Consider the following 22,397-nt stretch of genomic DNA (forward strand, 5'->3'; position numbering starts at 1 on the left):
CTGTGACTTAGCTGCATATTTTTCCCCACAGATTTTAACTAATTCCCAGTGGTAAACAGGGTTTGAGACCACTTGTATAACCCCAACTGCACTGAATTAAGTGTCCTGCTTAAAGAGCCCTGTACCTTTCCCCTGGTTGCAAGAAGGATGGCACCTTGCTGCAGTCACTCACAGGCCTACAGCGAGCTCAAAACAGGACAAAGTCCAAAACTAACATGCAGCACGTGCTGAGAGGATTTAGTGTGAGGGATTATCCACTACAAATTGCTGTATGGGCCACAGATGGTCAGTGAGATAGCTCAGTCCCAAGAGTCATTACCCTGGAAAGCAAAATGGTAGAGTGGAACAGCTGCTAGCATGAGCAGGAACAGGAGGGAAAATACAAAGGGAATATCTGGACGCCTCATCCTGACATAAAAGTTTAAGTGCATTAGAATATTTAATGCCCTTTTCTTCTTTTCAGTCCCACACTCTGGAATTATATGGCTGTGCGAATCTCAAGTTTTCATTTAAGAATCTCAAGTTTTCATTTAATTTTATTACGTTTGGAGAAGTCTGAAACCCAAAATGTAAACAATGGATCCAAAAAGAATCTGAAATTTTCTATTTTTCTGCTGCTGCGATTTAGAAAGGAAGTAGCTAACAGATTTTCTAAGTGTAGATACACACAGTAATTAGCAAGAATTACTTTAAAAGCTCCATAAGAGCCTTCACCTGAAGAAAAAACTTCTGAAGCAGGGACAACTCAGAGCTGTTTTGACACTTTTAGCATCTACAATGACTTTACAGCCTCCCTAAATTCATTTCTAATTAATGATATATATTTAAAATATTGTATTTTTCAATAATCCTCTCAAAACCCTTGGAAAGTTGCTTTGAGCAAGCAAAAACGGCTTTAAAAATCCATCACTTGTAAGCGCAGATCTCAGAAACTCTGGATTTCTGTAGATCCAGAAACCTGACACACATGCAGAAAAGGATGTTCTTTACTACTTTTGAGAGTTTGGGACCAATTAACCAATCTGAGAGTAGTCTTGCTAGGCAGTTCTTAAAGCACCCTCGAAGATGGATCTCAAGTTATGTGCCCAGCTAAAACAAAAATAGGACACAGAGGGACATGTGCATCAACCAGGCTCCAAGAGTTTGTTGCTAAAGGTGCTGTTGGACATTGCATATTAACTTTTCAGCAGGCTCTCAGAGCAAATGAGACTCCCTTCCTCCGGACACTGGATGGAGTTAAATAAACAACACAGGGATCTACAGCAGAAGGTACTTGTTAAAGCAGTGAACTGTGAACTGGAAAAATACATGCTGTACTCTGTGTTAGACTCTTTCAGTCCAATACCAGGCCAGAACTGCACCTATCCATATAATTTTATTTAATGCCTTCTCTGTGTGCATGTCAACAGCAAGTTAACATGCATCATTTCCTTCAGAAAGCTTCAGAAATGAAGCAAGGCTACAGCACAGTAGATGGTTTGTGCTGCAGATCTTGCCAGGTGATGGGGCTGAGGCTGAGGAGAGAAGGCCGTGGTGACAGGTAAAAAAACACATCTGTATCCCACTGTACCTGCCTAAAACAAGCCAAGTCAGCTGGCTGAGCCCCTCCTGTTGTGCCCACTGATCAAGATGCCCCATAATCTGTCTGCCTGATGGAAGGGGATGACCTGACTGCCTCCAGGAAATTGTTGCTGAGTCCTGCCCGCTTCAGCCGAATTCAGCCTGTGCCACATGTACTCAGAGCTTCTGATGTGGCCAGACACTGACAGACTGCCAGCATCACCAGGTCCCCAAATATTTGTGTGCTCACATCACCATGGCTCTCAGCTTCAGCCAAAAGAACACAGACAGGGAGACATCTACTGCCTTAACTCTGGCATTTCCTAACTTCTGAGTGCTTAATTCTGCACCTTTAAAAAACAATAAACAAAGAGTACATGTTTTAATGATTATTTGTACTAAACTCTTGGCCTTCAAACAACTCTGTTGTTTAGAAAGTTGAGGATGTGGTAATCTCCTCCCTACAGCTGTAGGTTATGATAACTTGATCTATCCAGCTTTCAAGTGGAGGTCACAAGACATTCAATTTCCTCCTGTGGAGCAAGGGACTTAGGATAATGCCTTGTGCCCCCTTTAGTTTTCCTCCCCCTTGGACTGGAAACCCAGACATCCATCACATGACACCTGACAGTTCCAGAGCATGCCTCAACTTCTCCAAGCCCCAGGAAGCGAGACTAAGAAATTAAAGGGAGACAGCAAAACAGTTCCACCTCTGCAGCCAAGATACAGAGCACAATGGAACCTGTCTTTCTGCACCAGCATTTATTTTTCCATGTGCACGATTCTCATCTGACAGCACTGCTCTGCAGAGCATCCAAAATGACCTTCTTTACTCCATGTTGGAGTAAAGGAGGACCACTCAGCATGGCCAGTGAACATGTTGGTGCCAAAGAGGTAATCGTTTCCTGTAGTGCAGAAACTCAACTGGAAAAGTGCCTTCTATTACAGTACCTTTGGAGACTTAAATTTTAAAAGTTAACCTTCTTTTTTGCATCATTGCCAATCAGCAGTGCCAAACACTGGGGATATTTATGAGAAAACTACTGATTACACACTTGGATTTTAAAACTCCTGCAGGACTTCTGTATGTCAGAAAATGAAGTGGGATACTAGAAACAACAACAACAAGCTGATAAATTCAAATATGCACAACAGGACAATGGAGTTTTAATTATGTGGGAGAGGGGTACCAGAGCTCCAAGCTTTCTGTATTCCAACCTTGTGTGTGCTCCTGGTGTCCACTGCAGGACATCTGATGTGCCAATCCTTCACCATAATTAAGCAAAATTAATGTAAAAATCAGACAGTCCTCCAACTCTCAGAAAATGCAGTTTTTCTCCTCTTAAGGAAAACAGAGCTGCAGAGGAAGATACCAGACCAGGCAGCCCAGACTTTCAGGATTGCCTGGAGATGGAAAGAGCAAGAGATGAAAGGGTGGTGCCTCAAAACGGAAAACAACAGGGTTAGAGCACTGGGCAAGACTAGAGTCAGCAGTCTGGGCTATCATGAGAACAATGTAATGAGAGCCTGTGAGCCTGTGGTCTAAGGGCAGTTCCTGCAGTGAGGACCAGGAAGGTGCCACATCCATGCAATGCAAGGGGGACACAGCAGAGCTGGACAAGCAAGGTATGTCAGTGATGCTCACTTTATGCAAAGATACTGGGACAATTTTCTTAAAGGTGTTTAAATCTGAAGCTTAAGAACCCTGAAAAGGCTTTACTTTTACAAAATAGTGTCCTTCATTTTCTCTTGAAAAAAGGTTCTAGACATTCTAAAGCAAAAGCAATCATTTTTTTGATTGCAGTTCAGGAATAGGTATGTTGCAAGGGTCAAAGTATGTGTTTGATTTTCTTTCATGTGTCAGATCTGGCATTGTTTGACCCCTTGCAAAGGTGATTCAGTATAGATTGCCAGGAGAAAATATGGCCTTTTTAGAGAATTGTTCTTTTGGCATTATTTTGGAGGGGTTTGTTACAGTTTTTGCTGGCTTGAGCTTGCTAAGCACACAGATGAGCACAAGAACTAGCATGAGACAATTGGTGGCAGTGTGTGTCTGGGACCATCTCTTTGGGCAGAAGCAAGATGTTAAATGAGCTCAGTTGCCTCATGACACCTCACTGAACACAAAACAGCAAGTGACAGGCTTTCCAAAAAGCTATTTGTTTCACCAGGAATTCAAAACCAAGCTTCTTCCAGCAGCTGTTGGGAAAGACCAGATTTGCATAGCAACAGAGGCAGTATTTGTACAGGGCTTTTTGTGAAAGATGAGATTAAACCTCTGGTACACAGGAGGGATGAAAGCTTTCTCCTCTCAGAAGCATCAGAGAAAAGACTGTTTATTAATCTTAAGAAGCTATTTTCTTCCTAACAACAGTTTTGGATTTATTTTCTCTATAACAGGAGTTATGGGGTATTTGGCCTTCATGTTTATTTAAGTAATTATTTTGTAGTATCCCCCACTTTTTTCCCCAAGGAAGCACTTTTAATACTAAAAAAAAAAAAAAAAGTCATGTGGCTGTGACTTTTTTTTTCTTTTTTGGTATTAAAATGTATTAACAGCAAAGTCATAAAAATCAGGCCTGTAGCACAGCCAAGCCTGAAGAAAAGTATGCTCAACAGAGATCACTGTTTCCACTGCAGTTTCCAGAGAAGGAATGTATGCTTCCACATACAACAAGCAGCCTTTTATGTCAGTGAGTCTGAGAAGAGGTCTTGTCCAACCCTGCTAAATTCAGTTTCTAAAAAACATTTTCTTTTGCTGGAAGGCAGAGGGCTGGGGTTTCGCCAAGGAAGGTGGCCAGGCTGTTCAGAGCCACGTGGACAAGTGTGGTGCATCCCCCCCCCAGTGGGAGGGGTCTGTAGGGAAATGCGTGGTCTTGAACCCTTCCACACAGGAGGGTCCCGGGGGCTTGGACCTGCTTCTGCTCTGAGTAATGCATCGAGGGCAGGAGGATGGGCAATGGACAAGAGAGGAGAGTACCCAGACAACAGGCATCATGCATTAAAGACAAGAGCAGATTAGGGTATCAGTGATCACAAATATCCCAGATAAAATCAGACTGAAGACAACAAAGGAAAATGTTTTACATGAGACAGCTTTATTAGCATTTGAATATCGTTGATGTAACACCTCTTCTAAAGCCATCTAACTCCCCCCCCCATTTTCTCATCAGAAAATGACCAACAGCTTCAACCTGGAAGGTAAAAATCAGCACGGAGCTTATTAACAAGAACTGCCATCTCCCACGTGGGTAAACAGAAGTGTTTGTCACAGTCGCCCCCAATTATTGCTCTTTCTTTGTGAATTGGTTTGTCTGATGCAACTGTTTTAGCACTCAGCCAAGACATGTATATCCTCAGCAGCATCAGTAGGGCTACAGTAACATGGCTGTGGCTGAAAGAGAAAGTATAAACGAGAAGGCAAGAGTAATTAAGCTGTTCAGCAGCTTACATGCTACATTCCGTTTCTAAGGCCAGCCATGCCATGGGTCAACTGCTTTAGGTTAGATAAAGTTCAGCCTAACTGCCCACAGTGACAAGTTGTTTTCTTGATCAAGTTTAAACACCAACATTTCTCATGGCCCTGCCCCTGTCACTTATTTGCCTGAAATATTTCATACTTTGACCCCTAAAAAGTGCGTCTTCTTTCTTTTAAAGGAAACTTCAGAAAGTAGCATGTTTATTTGGATTTTTGGTGGTGTTTTCTCCCTTCCCATCTAACAGGGAGAAGAACAGAAAGACTTTCAAGCATAGCTGCTTCCCTCAAAAGCATATGTCATGACATATTTGACATATATCAAATCCAAAAAACACATGATTTGATGTACAAAAGCCCTGAGTTTCTATTACTGTCCCTCCCCTCAGTCAACCCTGTTCTCATTCACTTCCAGTAAATAAGCAGTTAAAAGCTGAAGAAAAAACTAGAAGGGGAAGAACCACTCTCATTTACCCATGGCAGTCAGCTTGTGAGAGGAGGAGGAGGAGGATGCATTTGTCTGTGACAGCATGAGGCCAGTCTGGGTAAGCACAGTGTCACCCAGTTTTTGGGTACAATTCACAAACGTTGCATGTTAACCACTGTTAAATATTCACAAACCCTCCTGTCAGGGTCCCTTGAAATCACTCCCATTTTGCTAATTGTTAGCCCTTAATGGTAGTTTCTCATTAATAAACAAACAGGAGGAGATCCAGAAACAAGGCAAGAAGATCCAGAAACAAGGCAAGAAGCACAGGAAAAATACAGAGAATTAGGCATAGAAGTCAATATATCTGGCTTACTCTTTGCTCCCTTTATTTTCGAGCTCAGTACTTAGCTTGGAATACCCGTCATATTTGATAATTGTTTTGGCTGGTAATAACAATAGATTCATTTGGATTTATTAGACACAGCATACTTTATTTAATACCAATCTCTGGATTTGTACCAATGCCTGCTGACAGTGCTCTCACACTGTGTCTTTCCAAGCAAGAAATGAGGTCATCATGATTCATGTAATAAACTGATACGTTTTATGGCAATTTGGAAGAGTTTTTAAAATTCCTAAAGAGGTCCTTTTGGTTTGGGTTTTTTTTGAGGGTTTTTTTCTCTTTTTGGAAATTTGGATTTTTTTTCCACTTTGCAATTACGATTTCCCAGGTGGATGACCAAATTTTATAAAATCCAGGAAGAAACTCAAGTTCTGCTTTTTTATTCTTTATTATTATTAGTAATATTTTTTTCCTTACTGAAATTGAGGCCCATACACAGTTTGTTTCTGAACAAAATGCCGCCCTTTTCTGGAAAGCAGGGAATCTTCTTTAATTAAGTGATATTCCAGAAAGGTTGCAATTAGAAAGGATCAAGGTACACAGAGAAAACAGTCCGAGGAAATGCTTTTTCAAAGAGGTCAGGGCTTGTTGATAATTTTGACAAGGCAAGAGGAATAGCTACAATAACTACATTTATTTTCTTCTAAGCTTGGGCTCTTAAAAGGTAGAAAATGCCCTATATTTACAAGAAGACTACAGGAATAAGACAGATCCTTAGGCATAACTTTAGATATCATGGAAGCACCTGGACTTCTGGAATCACTGACTACAGAGGGCAGAACAGTTTGGACACCATCTCAAGTATCTGAATTAAAATCTTACCTACCTCTACCTGTAGAAAGACCACAAAGTGCATTTCTGGAAGGATCTCCAGGCAGAAATGGACATGTTTCAGCATGTGCAATTGCAGAACTCGTGGCTGAACAACTCCACTCTAGAGAAGTGCAGGGACTCCCTCCACCAATGTATCTTTAGCACATGAGTCCCTGCTGTCAGATCATGGTGGCCCACATGAGCCAGAAAAGAAAGGCAAGGGTATAAGAGAGGGAACCACTGTCATTTTCTGGGGCCAAACTAGCAGGATCCTCTGGTCCAGTACTTGCAAAGAGCAGCATAGCACAGTGAGTGAGCCTCACGGAGTCATTAAAGGAGAAGTTTCTGCAAAACTTTCCTGAGTGGCTTAAGAGATTTTTTTTTTCCCCCACACAATAGTAATAAATAGAACTTACCCATTCCTGAAGGCTTCTCTTCTTCCAAGCCAAATAAAAATTCATATTTGGCCTTGGCAACATTCTGGGCATGAGCTGATATGTCACTATCCCGCATAAGTGCTTCTGCCTAGAGTAAAAATAAACAAAGCTTATATACCTTTTAGTGAAAAAACAGCAGAAGGAACATGAAATCCCTTCAGGCAGCATTTTTAAAGTATTCATTTCACTCTGTCACCACCAAGATCATCCAGAGTAGACATGGGCCAACTCAGTGAACTTTTGAAGAGCTCACCACTGTCAATGAACCTAAGAATTTCAGTATTAAGAAAAAAAATCTAACAGAGATGTGAGAGCACGCAACCACTCTTTACACACCCTTTAGCCAGCTTACCCACTGAAAGGGGAGCAGCACTAGCCAACTCTCTCAGTAATACTGGTTAGGGTTAAAAATATCAAGGGAATAGTATCAGAAATAGCAAATTTGAGTATGTATGTCATAAAACTGGAACCCATGGGCATTCATAAATGGGGCAGGCTGTCTCTTTGAAAAAATAGTGGGGTAGAGAAAGTGAGGAGCAAAGATTACAACAAGGATGATTAAAAAGGGGAAGAAGGATAAGGTATGCAAACATGCACTTAGACAGGAGTACTGTCTAAGGGGCAGTACTGTTGGGCAGCCCAGACCACTGTCTAGGTCAGGACAAGAGCCCAACTTGGTTTTACAACTGTACCACACAAGTCGAACCTGCTTATCTGGCCAGGAGGCAGGGAGGGGACACAGGGTGGTGAGCCCAGTGAGCAGGGGAACGCCTGGAGGGCTAAATGGACAGATGGACTGAGCAACCTGTTCTACCCAGGTCTGGTGCCCCCAGCACCTTCCCACTCCTCCTTTTTTGTAAGAAACACTTTGACAGAGTAAAGGTCTGGTTTCTCAGAAGAGGGAAAAGCTACAGGACTAAGATCAAAATACTTTTCTGAACAGGTAGGGAAAAAACAAATCTCTAAGATAAAGCACACACCAGCAATAAACTGTAGTGCAAAAACTATCTAGAGTCAGCATTAAGTTTCTTCCCAGCTGGGCAAGATGGAGCCTGTAATTCTTCTGTTTGAAGTGACAGATAAAACAAATCACTAACTCTGTAAATTCTTCAGTAAACTTTATATTCATATGGGACAGTCAATTGCTGTGGCATAGCAAGCCATGGCATGGTTTACATTGGTGAAAGCATTAGCTTATGAAAACCCTCTTTAAAAAACAAAATTAAATGGAACATTCTGCCCCCCAGGACAATAACTTTTATGCATTTCTGTCAAATACCTCAGGATAAGCATCAGGTACAAACAGAAATTCAAAGTACAAGGGACACATAATTCACAGAAACACATAGTCACAGCTCTTTAATCAGAGATGGATGGAATCACAAATCCATATACTCCTCCTAGGCCATCTGTCCGACAATTGTATTTTCTTCCAAGAGCACACTGACAAATAGTTATCTTGCCCTATTCCCTAGAATGGTTTTGCTCCAGGTTCTCCTGGCCTTTTACACCCATTTCTTCTCCTACCTTTCTGAAGTGTGCCAGTACTGCAAGATTTAGTACACCACCACTCTACCCTAAGTCAACAGCAGATCTTACACAGGGGGTCTTGGACTCATTTATTTACCATTCACTAGACATTCACTAGTCCAACTACTCAGCCCTAGGGCTTCCAGTACGTTGATGCAGGTGCTAACACCTACACAATCCTTTGGTAAAGATGTGATGGAACAGATAAAGGGCTTACTATCACAAAGATGACTACCACAAATATGACGAAATGAGCTTGAAAGAAATCACCATGTCTGTCCTGGCTTTACAGGCCTGCATTCATTCACTGACAGGGAGGCAGGAAGGGCTAGAAAAGAAATAGCTGGAGCCAGAGCACACAGGAGAAGGCTCTTTGTCTGCAAAAGCTTAGACAGGAGTAGCTTACAGAGCCAGACAAAAATTCAGCCTTCTCAGATGGATGTGAAGGGATGGGATTGCTTGTAACTAGCTGGTGCCAAATCCCAGTGACAGATAAATGAAATGGAAAATAAAATGAACAGAAGAGTCCAGTTCCTGAGCAGTAAGGAATTTCTGATCTGTACTCCTCTGGGACACAGCTTCTCCATCCCTCAGCCTTTCTCTTTGAGATTTCACAGACATCTGCTGCACTGAGCATCCCTGCCAGCAAACACGTGTTCCAAGGATCTCTATTTGCCTCTACCTTACTGCAAAGAAAGAAGAAAACTCCAGCTCACAGCACCCTCTGCATCATCCAGTAAAAGTCAAAAGTAAATTGTAAAATTAATGGGGTTTCAGTGTATAGAGTTAAGTGCCTAAACAGAGGCTGCATGATCTTAGTCTTTGCATCTGAAAGAGGTAACTTGACTGTCAGAAGTGCTCAGCACTGCTGATGATAATTACAGATACTGGCTTGTGTATGGGAACAGCTGTATTTAACATCTATTTAGGCTGTCAGAGCATTAAAAGGATGTATAAAGAAAGTCCATATCCAGGCTTAAGGGTAAGTTTATCATATTTCATCCAAAGAAGACATATTAAAAAAGAATGCAAGAGCAGGAAAGAATGAAGATGCTCTGAGGTCAGAGCTAGTTTTTAAGACTATTGCTTTACCAATTTCCAAATCAAGAGACAACATGTGTTCTCCTTTCCTTCTTTCGATCTACCACTCACCCAAGCTTTGCAGGAGTCAAAATGCCCTGAAACAAGGAGCCCAGAAATGGGCTGGACAAACATTCATAGTGCTTTCAAGCTGCATTAGCAAAGATTAAATACGAGCAAGATTGAAAGGGATATAAAACTCCTGCTTAAGCCTTCTCTCTCAGCTGAAGGGCAAAGAAATCTGCATCCAGGTCAGCCATTTCATAATTGCTTCCCTCAGAGGGCTTTAACCACCACCTTAGAAGCATCTCATCTTTGTCACTGCTGAAGAGGGTGACACTTAAGAGCACCAATCCCCTTAAATCAGCCCAGCTGTACATATATTTCTCATGAGCCATATACATATTATTTTTCAGTCCAGTGATGCTCTGGGTAGAGAGGCAGCAAACTCCTACCCACTGGGGCATCACTCTTGCAGTGCTTTCTGCCTGTTTGAACATGTCTGATCAAGCCTACTTCTCTAGGTCATAGCTCTTGGTCAGGAGTTAGGAAGGCTGCATTTGCCTTTCAGTGAATTTTAGAAAACATTTACAAGGCTGTATTTGTTTGCACTTAGCAGTCCTCACCCCTCAGACCTCCTGCCAACACACTGGACCAGTTTCTATTGACCTCACACAAGGCATTGGCATGGGTCAACAGAGGTCCCACCCTGCTGGCCTCCTGTTTCATGCTTAGGGAGCTGAGAGATTCTTTAGGATAAGCCTGTGGTGCTTGTGGTGGTTTCAGGCCAGCACAGGAATGAAGCTGCTGAATCTGTGTCTCAGCACTGAACTCAACAGCAGCAGGATGCAAAGACCACAAGATTGCTGCTTCTCCAGCAGGAGCTGCCAAGGACAGATAAGTCAGCCCAGCAAGATGCACATACACTGCCTCTGTTCTGCTGTCTGGATGTGCGAATGGAGCAGCAGGTTAGTATCTGCAAGGAGAAACTGTTCCTGCAATTCACCCTTGAGAGGTGTCTTTAATTCCTGATGACAGCTGGTTGCTGCATTTCCTGAAGCTCAGTTTCACACTCTGGATGAATTTCATTTCAACTTGTAAGCTCCCCTCAAACTGCCCTCCAAAACTCCCAGTGGTTTCTAGATAGGTATAGTAAGTCATAAAAAGCTGAAGAAAATGCTTCTCCTTTCTCCACAGAAGAAAAGCACCAAGCCTCCTCTTTTGACTTTCACTGAAGTTCTGGTTGGGATCTTTTTTTTGGGACTAACTGGTTTTGTCTTGGGGCCTTTTTTATCATACTGTCTTGGTGTGAACGTTTCCTCCTAACTTGTCACAAACCAAGACACATATCTACATGTCAGAGAGCTTTACCTGAAGAATATCAGACTCCTGCTATCTCACCACCATTTTCAGCTGACCTGACAGGAGAGCTGGGCTTTGTCTCAGTGGAAGGAGATAACACTGTCCTCAACTCGGCAATAAGCAATGGGTCAGTCTGAGCACAAAGAACCAGTGTGAACCCATGCCTCCTGAAGCATTCACACTTAAGGTCATATATTTTCTTTGAAAATGTCTAATAAGGAGGAAGTATTCAAAGAAGCAGATAATTAAACGGCAACTTCCAGTCTGGAATTTTTCAGACTCCCTGAGAGGACAGACAGATGCTGTCAAGACAAGACTCACTTGTTGCAGAAGACCTGGGAAAAGAGTGCATAAGAAAAAGCAGAACAGGATGGGTGCTCAAGCATGAGTCTTCAGGGGCCAAGAGTCAGCCAAAATTCTGGACAGCAAGAGACCACTTATCCTAAGGGGAAACATCAGCAGGAAGGGACCTAAGGACTATTAATGAAGAACTGTTAGCTGGGACAGAGAGGTGAAGCGTCCTCAGGCGTGTCTCCACAGCTAAGCCATATGACGAAGCCAGTTTTATATATTTTCACATGTGCACAGCTCTGTTTCCCAGAGCTTCCTGCCTTTCCCCTCAGCCATACCACCACTGGATGTCAGCTCCCGGACAGCAGGCAACAGCCCCTACACTGGAGCGACTTTTGGAGGTTTCATTGAGGCTATGGGGGAAATACTGCAGTATTGCAAGAAAGCAGAAAAAAGCCTTGAAGAATGCCTGTAAATCAGAGTCTACTATGGAGAACTTCACAGCCACACCTGCACCATTTCTAATCCCAGGCTGTGCTTGGTCCGTTCTCATTGCTTCACCAACATCTCTAGCAGCAAAAAACCCAATTGCCTGTCAGCAGCCTATCAAATACTCCAATACATTAAGTTTATGCTCTTAGCAGGAATGATAGACAGAAGGTTCCCACAGAATTTAAAACCTTCTCCAACAAGTTGCAATGTCATGGGCAAGTCTTTACAGAATCCTGCATTGAGAGCTCTGCCTCTGCTGTCACATCATCCCCGAGTGGCCAAGAGCTCAGCAAGTTTCACTGTTTTTGACAGGTCATAGCAATTGTTCTGAAAAGACTAGGCCTGTTGAGTTTGTCTTAAATCACTTTCTTAAGTAACAGGATTAAATGCAGAAAGCTGGCATTAAAATAAACTTGCTAACTGGTAAAACCTAGTGCACCAACATCACAGGAAGTGTGGGTGCTCACAGTAAGACCACTGGTTAGGCAACCGTTGTAGTGTTTAATTCAATGTGACCTCATAAACCAGAGCTGTGTTTTCCTTATACCTCCCCAAACTAATATACATTCACAATTCTTGAATTAAAGAATTGGTAAAATAATTAAAATTCAAAAGAACAGGAGCTTAATCTCAGCTGGAGCTGCTAAAACTTAATGCTAGCCAAGGTTTTGAATGAGAAGAAATCTATGCCTGGGTTTTAAACTAATTCCTGACTATCAGGAGCTGCAGGGAGATGTACAGAAAGCCAGAAGGTGGGGAGGAAAGAATGGGCTTGTGTAAGAGCATTGCATATAGCTGTTTTCCATCAAAGCAGTCAGGATTTTAGAGGGACACATAAAACTTTTCAGCTACAAGGCAATTGAGAGATATGGCAGAGGCGCTTGCAGTGAAAAGCGTTCTGAAAAAAGCAAAGAACAATCAGTAATTCAGCACTGTGTTTTTTGGGTTTTTTTTTACTGCAACAGCCAGAAGACAACAAAAGAAGGTATTGGGAGTCAGTGCCATACCAAAAAGGACATGGTTCTTGGTACAGTGTGTAGTCAAAACCACCAAACACCTTGCAAAGCAATCTCACAGAAACCAAAATACTGAGCTACCTGACTAGGAGGGTGCACAAGCTCAAGGCATACAAATCTGTAACAATATAGAAATCCCATCCTTCTCATGAATCTCTAAGCTGACCTCTTCCTGGGCATCTGCTGACCTCCATGACCACATACATGCTCCTGGGCTAAAGCAGCCATGAATCCAAACCAGTGCAGAGTCACTGTTCCCTGCTCACAAGGCTTTGGCATGGCCGTGGACTGGAGAGACCTCGCACTTGGTGCCATCCAGCCAGCTCCTCTTGAGTCCTCACCACAACACACTCCACAGCTAACCCCAGCGATTCACCAAAAGGCACCAGGGCACTGCAGGCTTCCTATGCCATTATTCCCAGCACTACAAGGTTTGTTTACTATGAGCAGCCTCACAGGAAGCAGTCAGGCTGGAGAGAGCAAAACTGAAAGGGTGCAGATAATATCAAAGCTGCTCTCCCTGCACAAAGGCAGACTTCACAGAAGTTCAGTGTCAAAAGAGAAGCTCAGTTCAGAAATGAAGCAAAAGACTTTCTGCTTAGGAAAAAACCAGGGAACAATGACAAAAAATCCTCAAACTAATGCCTTAGCAGCAGTATCATGCAGGTAAAATTTTTTTCCAGTCTGCTAACCTTGTTTTGGACCTGCACTTGAGTTTTTCTCCCTTAAAAATATGTTTGCTTTGTTGTTTGGTTGAAGTTGTTAGGAAGCAGTCAGCTGTTATACAGAATTAAATGCTTTCTGTTAAGCAAAAGCTGACGCTGTCTGAGCTGTAACTGCATGGCTGTGAAGAGCATATTAATTCAAAGTCTGTATAATTACACTTTACCATTAAAGGTCACTCAGCATTTTGTATTTGTCAAGTCAGTGATTTTTGATGCATACTGTATGGACCTTTGGGTATCTACGCATTATTTCTAAGGTATGTGCAAGACTCAAAACAAGTCCTCTGAGAATAAGACTTTAGCTCACTGTCTGAACCACTGTGTTCTTAGATATAACACATAGAGATGAAGAAAAACACCCAAAACTTTTATAAAGCCACAGTGCAAGTATATTCCTGAGTTATGTCAAAGAGCATTAGGCTGGGGTGTGATTTAAGAAAAACTGTGCAAAGACAGCATTTTATATTCAGAGAATTCGGTGATGCATGCATTAGACATCCTGCATTTACTTTTTTTGTTCAGTCTGTTCCAGTATATTTAGCAAACTGACAGACTGCTTCACTTCAACAGGTAGTGTGCTTCCATCATCTTCAATCATCTCAGATGGCAGGACAATGTTTAGACAGGCTACAGGTCTGCTTCACGCGGATTTCTCCTCCATGGAAGCTAAAATCTGAATATACCAAAATGCCTCATGAGCCTATCAGAAAGTTAGTTCTGTTTCTCTTTAAGCAACTAAATTCTTTCCAAAACCCTAGTCAACATCTGCTGTTCCTTGAAACTTTACAGACAGCATCCTTTGCCATGTGCTGTACATTCTTTATGTCCAGCTAAATATATACTGCTTTTATGAATGGAGGAACAGGGTATTGGGAGAGCTCATCTTCATTTTTCAAATCAATGTTATAAACATAGTTTAAGGTAGTGTCCCCAAATGATTAAAATATTCCATTTCAGTGAATGGTTAAAAAAAAAAAACCAAAAAACAAAACAACAAACAAAAAAACAGCCCACACCCAGCCATCAGACCTCTCCACACTGGAAGAATTAACATTTGCAAAAGTGTAAAAACTGCATTTTCTCTGTGACAAGCTCAAACTGTAGAACTAACAACACACTAAAAGAGTATGCAAAAAGGGGTATGTATCTTAGACACAGCCTACTGAGTCTGCATGATTATATCATACCATATCATATCATATATTTAAAACAATTTTACCGCTTTCCCTCAGCGTTTTTTTCTGAGCCTTACCTAGATTTAAGAGAAGGTTTTTGGAACAGAAATTTGATTGAAGTATGATCTGAGCCATCTTATCTCTGGTACAATAAAGGCAGAAGTGAGAAAACATATCAACAAATTTCTTCTGAGGTGCAGGCACTGGAGGACTGAAAATATTGTTGCAAGACTGAATGCTTGCGAAGAAAGTCCCTTAAGGACTGCCAACATTGTCAGGCAGCTATGGCTCTGCAAGTGGTCAGGAGCCAGCAGGCAGTTCCAGCTGTGGCAGGAAGGCAGAAGACATCAAACATGTTACATGGCCCACAAGCAGCATGACACAGGCCAGCTGGCACTCGTGTCCCACTGGTGAGGAAGCTGATACCACTTCTTTTTTCCTCATTAAGTCACAGCAAGTCCACAGACAAGACAGCTGACAACAATCAGAACTTGCTGGTACTAGGAATTTGTTCCCTCTTGAGAACAGGGCTTCCCTGGGAAGCATTCTTCTGTTAGCACTGTCATGCAGACATATCCCAGGCCTAAGTGCATCTTGCGATCACACTTGGCATTCATTCAGCCTGGGAGATGCAGTTATTACTCAAATGACACTTCCCATTTGAAAATTGTTTTTAAAAAATGAGTACACTTTAAGCCACCTCTTCCACTGTGTCATTTCACTCCGAGAAAGTAAGCCCTATTCACGGCTTCTGAAAAAAGGGAGGCTTGTGTTAGGTAATCGGTGCCATTAAGTTGTTTTCTTACTGCTCCCAAACTACTGCATCACAGTTTCAAGACAAGGGCATCCTTTCAGTCATAGAATCATAAAATACACTGAGTTGGAAGGGACCCATCATGATCATCAAGCCCAGCTCCTGGTCCTGTGCAAGACAGTTCTTTCACCAGGCAACAAAAAGTTGCTGTGGCTATGATGTGATGTTCTCAGCAAGCATGGCAGTGACCACTGTTTCTGCCCTGGCAGACCATCCTCAGAAGCCAGGTCCAGCCTGGTTTCCTTTGGCTTAGCTCAGAAGTTACAACACTGAAAGTCTTTTGTGCAGTTAGCAAAGGCAGCCACACACTTCCCACAGCCATCACTGGTGGCTGAGGTATTCAGTGGAAGTGGAAATGCAGTGTTCACATTCCGATGGACAGCTTGATCCCTGATGGACAGCCCGATCCAGTGCCCAAACAGGTTTTTTTACTTACAGCATCCAGGAAGTACAGTCAATTCAGAAACCATTCGAGCTTCAAGGGCTAGATAATACAGGAACTCCTCTGACTCCTGATTCAACCCTGTAGCAACCAAGCCTGCACCAGAGGGCTAGCTCTCACCCCACCCTGCTTTTAAGCACCATCTGCAACCTGCCTTGCTCATCTCTATAATGAAGAGAATAAATGTTTGGATGCATTAGCATCATAGGAGTCTGTGGTCTCGAACAGAAGCTGGCAAAATAGCAAGAAACATCTCAGAGCAAGGAGGAGCTGCACTCAGAGAAAGTAACTGGAAACATACTGCAGAAGGATACTTCAAACAGTGCCATTACTGAGAGGCACTTACATCCAGAATGAAAGTATGAGGCAGACACTTTGAGCTGGTCTCAAACAGCTTTTTCATCTAACAGAAGAAAATTATTTCTAACGCACACACACCCCCCCACCCCCCAATTTCACATCACTACAAACAGGAAAATAAGGAGTGGAAGCAGTCTTTGTGAACATGGGGTTTGACGGGCATCAATCCATTTAGGAAGATATTCAGAAGTTTAGGACACAAATTGCACAACACCTAAATTTGTTTATCTGCAGGCTCACTTTGCTGTATGGTGACTGCCCAGAGAAGCTCCCTAGCACACATCCCCCTTCTCAGTCAAACTTCCAAAGGGAATGAGCCACATGCAATTTTATAACCCACTAGGATGCAACGAACCACCCAGGTCACAGAGCAGGTCTTGGTGCCAGATCGAGAAATCAGATCAAAAGGTGGCAGATCGAGAAATCCCTGTTCCACCAGAAGCCAGCTTTCCATCAGGGACCATCTGCAAGGAAATGTCCTTTCCAGGGCAGTGGGTGGCATGCGTCCCTGCTGAGCCCAGGAACATTACTCCCACCTTTGCTGGGTGAGCTCAGCAAGACTCTCACCAAACAACTCTAACAGCGGCTGCACCCTGGGGATCCTCAGCACTCACAACGCAGAGCTGATCTGGAGCAGGATACTCTGACAGCCCCAATCTTCGAGTTCTGGCAGCAGTTCACAGGTTTGTCCAGCCTCAGCTGAAGAACAGCAGCGTGGCAGATGGCTCCCCAGATACCCTGGGGACCTTCCCACCTAATACTATGCAGACACTACCCCCTCCCTCCCTTTCTTGGGCTCCCTTCACTAGGCCACTACATTGTGCTACCTCTAAATTACATTTAAATCAGGACCCAGCAGTACCCCCAGCCTCTTGCTCTCTCTCAAGACCCTTGCAAGCAAAGAGAGGTTCTCAAAAGAGAAACACAAGCCTCAGAGAAACACATGCCTGAGAAAAATCACTCCAGCCCTCAGGTTTGCTAGCCTGTCTAACCATGAAGCAGGGATGGTTTCAAGCAATCAGCTACTGTGCAAGCACAAAGACAGTTTATCCACCATGGCCCAAGCACCCTTATTTAGTGCTTGTGTTGGTGGCCTTGTGTGGTGTAGAACTTGTGCTGCCTAAATGCTGAATCTTCCAGCACTTGTCTCAGAACACACGCATGGAGACAAGTGCCTGCAGAGATGCTCCTTGGCACTCTTGCAGAGAGCCTGCCTCTCAGCCCACAAGAATCAAACCCAAAACCATGTCTTATATCAAAGCTGCAAAATCAATTGCCAGAGTTTCCTGGTATGATGGGCAAGAATAGAAAGGACTGTGTTGGTGTGGAGGCAGGGGGGGAAAAACAACATCCATGTCCTTCAGCTGTGCACCTTGACAACAGTAAAGAAGGATTTGCTGGGAAAAAAAGCCACTAGTACGTTCATTAAGATCCTCACTCTTCCTTCTCACTTTGAGAAGATCCTTGCTGTTTTCCTTCTCACTTTGATGGCACAGAGATCAAACTGAAAATTGAAAATTGGAAACAGTAAATCAAACAATCCACATAAGCACAAATAGCTCAAGAGAACCACTTTCACACAGATCAGTTATGCAAAATTTTCTGTGTGGATTAAGAAGTCCTAGCTTTTTGTTTCAAAACTTGTTTCAAATTTTGAAAACAGCAGCATGTAAGTTTCCTGGATTTTTTTTTTATCATCATCACTACCACAAACAATGTTCTCACATTCCCCAATGAACCAAGGCTCTAACTGAATGGGATCATTTGAACAGAGTCTCCTACATGATTAACTTCACCTCTCTCCCATCAGCAGTATGCCCCAAAACTAACTCACTGTCTGTGTAAACCAACAGCTAGGACAGATTCACTGAGCAATAAAATGGTAACATCTGCTGAAACACATCAACTAAGGATATGACTGATGAAAAAGCATTTGGAGTAGAAAGAGGCTTCTTTCTACTAGCTAAACCAGAAAGGCTTGGATGACTCTCAGCAGTCTATTACAATTGCTTCAAACATTGGGTGTGCAACCTCTAGTTTCATTACAAATACTGCATTTGACATTCTGTGTTAATGGCCCTATGCACAGACAGAATTAAAGTGTGACTGAGACTGCAAAACTAAGAGTACTTGCAGTTGCCTATTACACACCCAAAGCACTTCAATTACATATACATGTAGCTTTGCCTGACAATATAATAACTGGACCCTGTGGCAGACAGGTAATTAATGTTTATAGCACGGAAATACTCACCTATATGGGAGTTAGCAACTTCAGTGGGTTTGTGTTATGTTCAAACTCATTTCAAATATAAGTTTATGTTCCCATTGAAAAGTGTAGCTCCAGTTCCCGGGAGCAAGGATGAAGATAATACTTCAACTGCACAGGAGCATGCATGGGTAGTTTAATATTATACAGTTTTACACTTTTGGTGAAATTTTCTCAATCCCACTCTTGCTCTGAAAGTGCAATGCTACTACTCAGCCAAACGCTTTTCTGACAACGTCTTGTTTAATACAAGAATTTGGCTAGATTAAGAGAATTTGTCAGTGCAGCAACAGTGCTGATGTGTTAGACAAGTTACTTGGAGACACAGGCAAAACGAACTGCACGATGTGCAGGCTCAGAGTCCCAGCCCTGAGTGCAGCTTCTCTGCCGCAGCTGGTGTCTCTCGGGATCTAGCAGTTACGAGCACAGAAGTGGGCTCCGACATTTTTTCTCTTAGGGCACTGTGAAAAGGATTACAAAAAAAAAAAAAAAAATAAAGGAAAAGAAACTAAGAGGGGGAAAGGAAAACAATAAAAGGAAAGAGGAAAAGGGATAAGGGAAGAAGGAAGAAAGAAAAGAGAAAGGGTAACAGAAAGAAGAAAAAAGAGGTGGGGGAAAAGAAAAAATTCAAAAGTAAATGGGAAAAAGTGCCTCCGGCTGAGCGCAACCCCCGCACCCGCACGGGCATACGCCGCCCCTTACCGCACCGCCGGCTCCCTCCATCTCCCATCGCCGGCCGCGGCAGATCGCAGCCGCCCTCCCGCCGGGCCGCGCCGAGCCCAGCCGCGCCGCGCCGAGCCGGGCTGTGCCGTGCCGTGGTGCCCCCGGCCCGCAGCGGAGCCGGGCAGCGCGGCGGCCCCGGCGCGGTGGGCGCGGAGCGGCGCGGGCCGGGCGGCGGGGCCGGGCCGGGCCCGGCGGGGCGGGGCGGCCCTGGAGGGGAGGGCAGGGGAGACGGGGGCGGGGGTGGGCGCGATGAAGGGGAGGGCAGGGGAGGGGAGCGGAGTGCACCACGTGCTCCTTGAAAAGATTTTAAATAATTAAATAAATAAAAGGGAATTATTTCAGGATTAGCAAAGCAATAGAGTGAAAAGCACAACCTAGACCGCGTGCCCGCAGCAGCGGCGCTGGGTAGGAACACGACCAAAGCCCGCGGGGACTGGGACATGCCGTACTCTGCTCTTAAATCCCCTCAGTGCAGTTCGCAGTTGTTGGGAGAGGAAAAAAAAAAAAAAAGAAAAAAAAAAAAGAAAGAAGAAAAAAAAAAAAAAAGCGGAAGCCTTTTTCAGCCCTGGGGCTTTCCCTCGCAGTTCTCCTTCAAAAAGCAGAAGAGCACACATGTCTTTGGAGTAACCCCATCTGAACACTCGAAACTGATTTTCCACTTTTGTTTTTTTCACAGTTCGCTAGAAGCTCTCTTGAATCGTCAGGTTTTAGAGCATTCAGCCACATCATTAGAATTTCTCCATAACTAGGACCTCTGAGCCTTGTTCTTTTAAGTAAAAGTGGGGTTTCCCTGTCAAAATCTGCGCTTTAGAAAATACTCCCAGATCTCATTAGCCCAGTTAGAGGAGTTCACTACAGAAGTAGCTAGCAGACTACATAAAGAAGGATGTCAGTTTCTGTAAGTTCAGTATATCTTTGTTTTGTTCAGCAGCAGAAAACTGAAACTTCTGAAAAGTTCTTTGGTTTTAACCAATCAAGGTTGAGGATAGGCTTTCTGGAAAAATCTCTGAGGGCCAGGAATCACTGAACACATTGTATATTTGCTTCGTTCTGAGCATGGGTAAAAAACCCTGTGTGTTAGGTGGTAGGCAAGGCTGTTCTCTAGTGCTGTGCTCTTCTAAAAGGCTTTGGACAGTGCTGGTGGTAGAAGTGCATCACCATGAAGTCACTGACCTAAGTGTACCGCACCCAGGCAGAGGAGCACCTCTGTGGCTGAGGAGACAGCCTAGCCCTGCCTTGTTACCCACTGGCCTCACAGCTCAGTGCCAGAGCCACCCTCCCTGCCAGCACTGGGCAATCTCAGCCTTTCTTCAAGCCCATGGGGAAAAAAATCCATTTCCAACAGGATGAAAGCATGTCCAGACATAATGCCTGAAGCACCCTGACCTAAAGCTTTCCCTGTTTGGCAGTAAGACGGGCAGCAGCACCATCTCTGGCCTCTTCCAGCCTCTCTGGGGGCTCCATCCAGCAGCACCTCCCCACGCTCTTCCCAACAGGGCTGTGTCAATACAGAGTTCTCACTGCTTCTCCTCAAATGAACCCATGGTTTCTCACCACTTCCAGCTCCACGTTCACCCAAACAGTACTGCCTCTGCTTTACATCCACGTCACCTGGCAGCAGAGTGCACTGCCTCTGTCATCTGGCTGCCACTGGTGTACACTGTATTTCAGAAGGCATTCTGCTCTTTCCCTACAACTTCCCCTCTCTAAGCCTCTCACCTGCTCCCCAGCACCACCGGCTGTCTTTAACCATCCATCCCAGGAGCAGCACAAGACCTGCTCCCTGCCCGCTCAGCAGCACTCCAATGCAGTCGTTTCTGTCCTCTGGGAACAGGTGGGTGAAAACCTGTCTTTCTATCCCCTGAAACAGCTGGCAAGGGTCCTGAAGAGGTCCCAGTGATGCAGCTCCTCTGTGCCCATCCTCTGAGGCTAAATTGTGCCTACAGGGCTGGGCGATGTGCTGATGGGCTTCACCCCTCTCCCCCAGTCACAGCTGTTATGACAAACATGTTTTGGCCCCGCCAGGGTTTTGTCCCATCTGTCAGACACCCTGGGGGCCCAGGGAGCCGGTGTGGGGGCACAGGCCGCAGATTTCCCATCTGTGCCACATCTGAGATGGCTAATGCAGCGGAAAAAGAAACCACCCCAGTGCCTGGGTCTCCAAGGAGTTGATGCACTCTGCCTGCCTCTTCCCTGTCAGGCTGAGGTCATGCAACTGCAGGCCAGGAGGCAGCTGGGAGCAAAAGCAGGGCTGGAGTCAGGGGCTGGTGATGTCCCTTGCAAGGCACATCCCCTGCCTGGGTACCTAGGTGGCTGATGCAGCCACTGCCCTCCAGTTTGGAGCTTTCCCACCCCCTATTTGTGCCGAGAAATATTTGACCTTTTCTCTCTTATCCAGGCATCTGGCCTGAGTCACACAGACATTTAGGCTGCCCGGAATATGCTCTGTGCCAAAGGACTGGGAAGGGAGAGCACTTGCCAGCCTGGGGCAGAATGGTCCTGCAAGCCTCTGCTATGTGAGCATCCAGCTCTTGTGGTTAGCTTCACTGCAAAGGAGGGTGATAGAGTCCTGAAATTGGCACAAACTGGTGTTTCTTACACCACTGATCATTGTTTTCTGAAGAAGGGCCATATTAAATCCTAAACATTTCTGTGAATAGGCAATCAGCAGAGAAATATGGTGGGGTTAGTACATTTGTGAAGGAAATCTTTATTTTTTGTACAAATGCTTGATATAAATTTTCAAGTGGTTATATTAAAAAAAAATAAAAGTCACAATAAGCTGCCACAAAACCTGGCAACTTTCTAAGCAGTTATGAGATACACAGTTAGAGAGCACTCTTAATTGTTAAAGAATTTAGTCTTGAGCATACAGCATGTATCTTTAAACAACCCAAACAGAAATTAAAAAAAAAAAAAACCAACAAAAACTCAGAAGATGGCAGTAAAGTCCAGCCTGTGCAGTGGCTAAGCTGCTCTGAATTCCCCAGTGGGAAGTTA

At 44.0% G+C, this 22,397-nt stretch overlaps 1 protein-coding gene across 4 annotated transcripts in view; it reads right to left on the reverse strand.

Moving 5' to 3' along the window:
- The window catches only part of PSD3 (pleckstrin and Sec7 domain containing 3), a 120,907-nt gene that overhangs the window by 97,437 nt on the left and 1,073 nt on the right, over window positions 1-22,397 (reverse strand). The window contains exons 1-2 of one of the 4 annotated variants that reach the window (XM_050986513.1): window positions 19,772-19,790; window positions 7,098-7,206 (exon numbers count right to left, since the gene is read on the reverse strand). In XM_050986513.1, coding sequence (XP_050842470.1) covers window positions 7,098-7,194 — 97 coding nt within the window. In that variant the 5' untranslated portion in view covers window positions 7,195-7,206; window positions 19,772-19,790. Of the gene's footprint in view, window positions 1-7,097; window positions 7,207-18,659; window positions 19,136-19,376; window positions 19,510-19,771; window positions 19,791-22,397 lie in introns of those variants that run through there. The other 3 variants (XM_050986512.1, XM_009096080.4, XM_018920928.3) reach the window with 3 other exon arrangements.

This window comes from Serinus canaria, chromosome Z (assembly GCF_022539315.1).
Source record: "Serinus canaria isolate serCan28SL12 chromosome Z, serCan2020, whole genome shotgun sequence".
NCBI lineage: Eukaryota > Metazoa > Chordata > Aves > Passeriformes > Fringillidae > Serinus > Serinus canaria.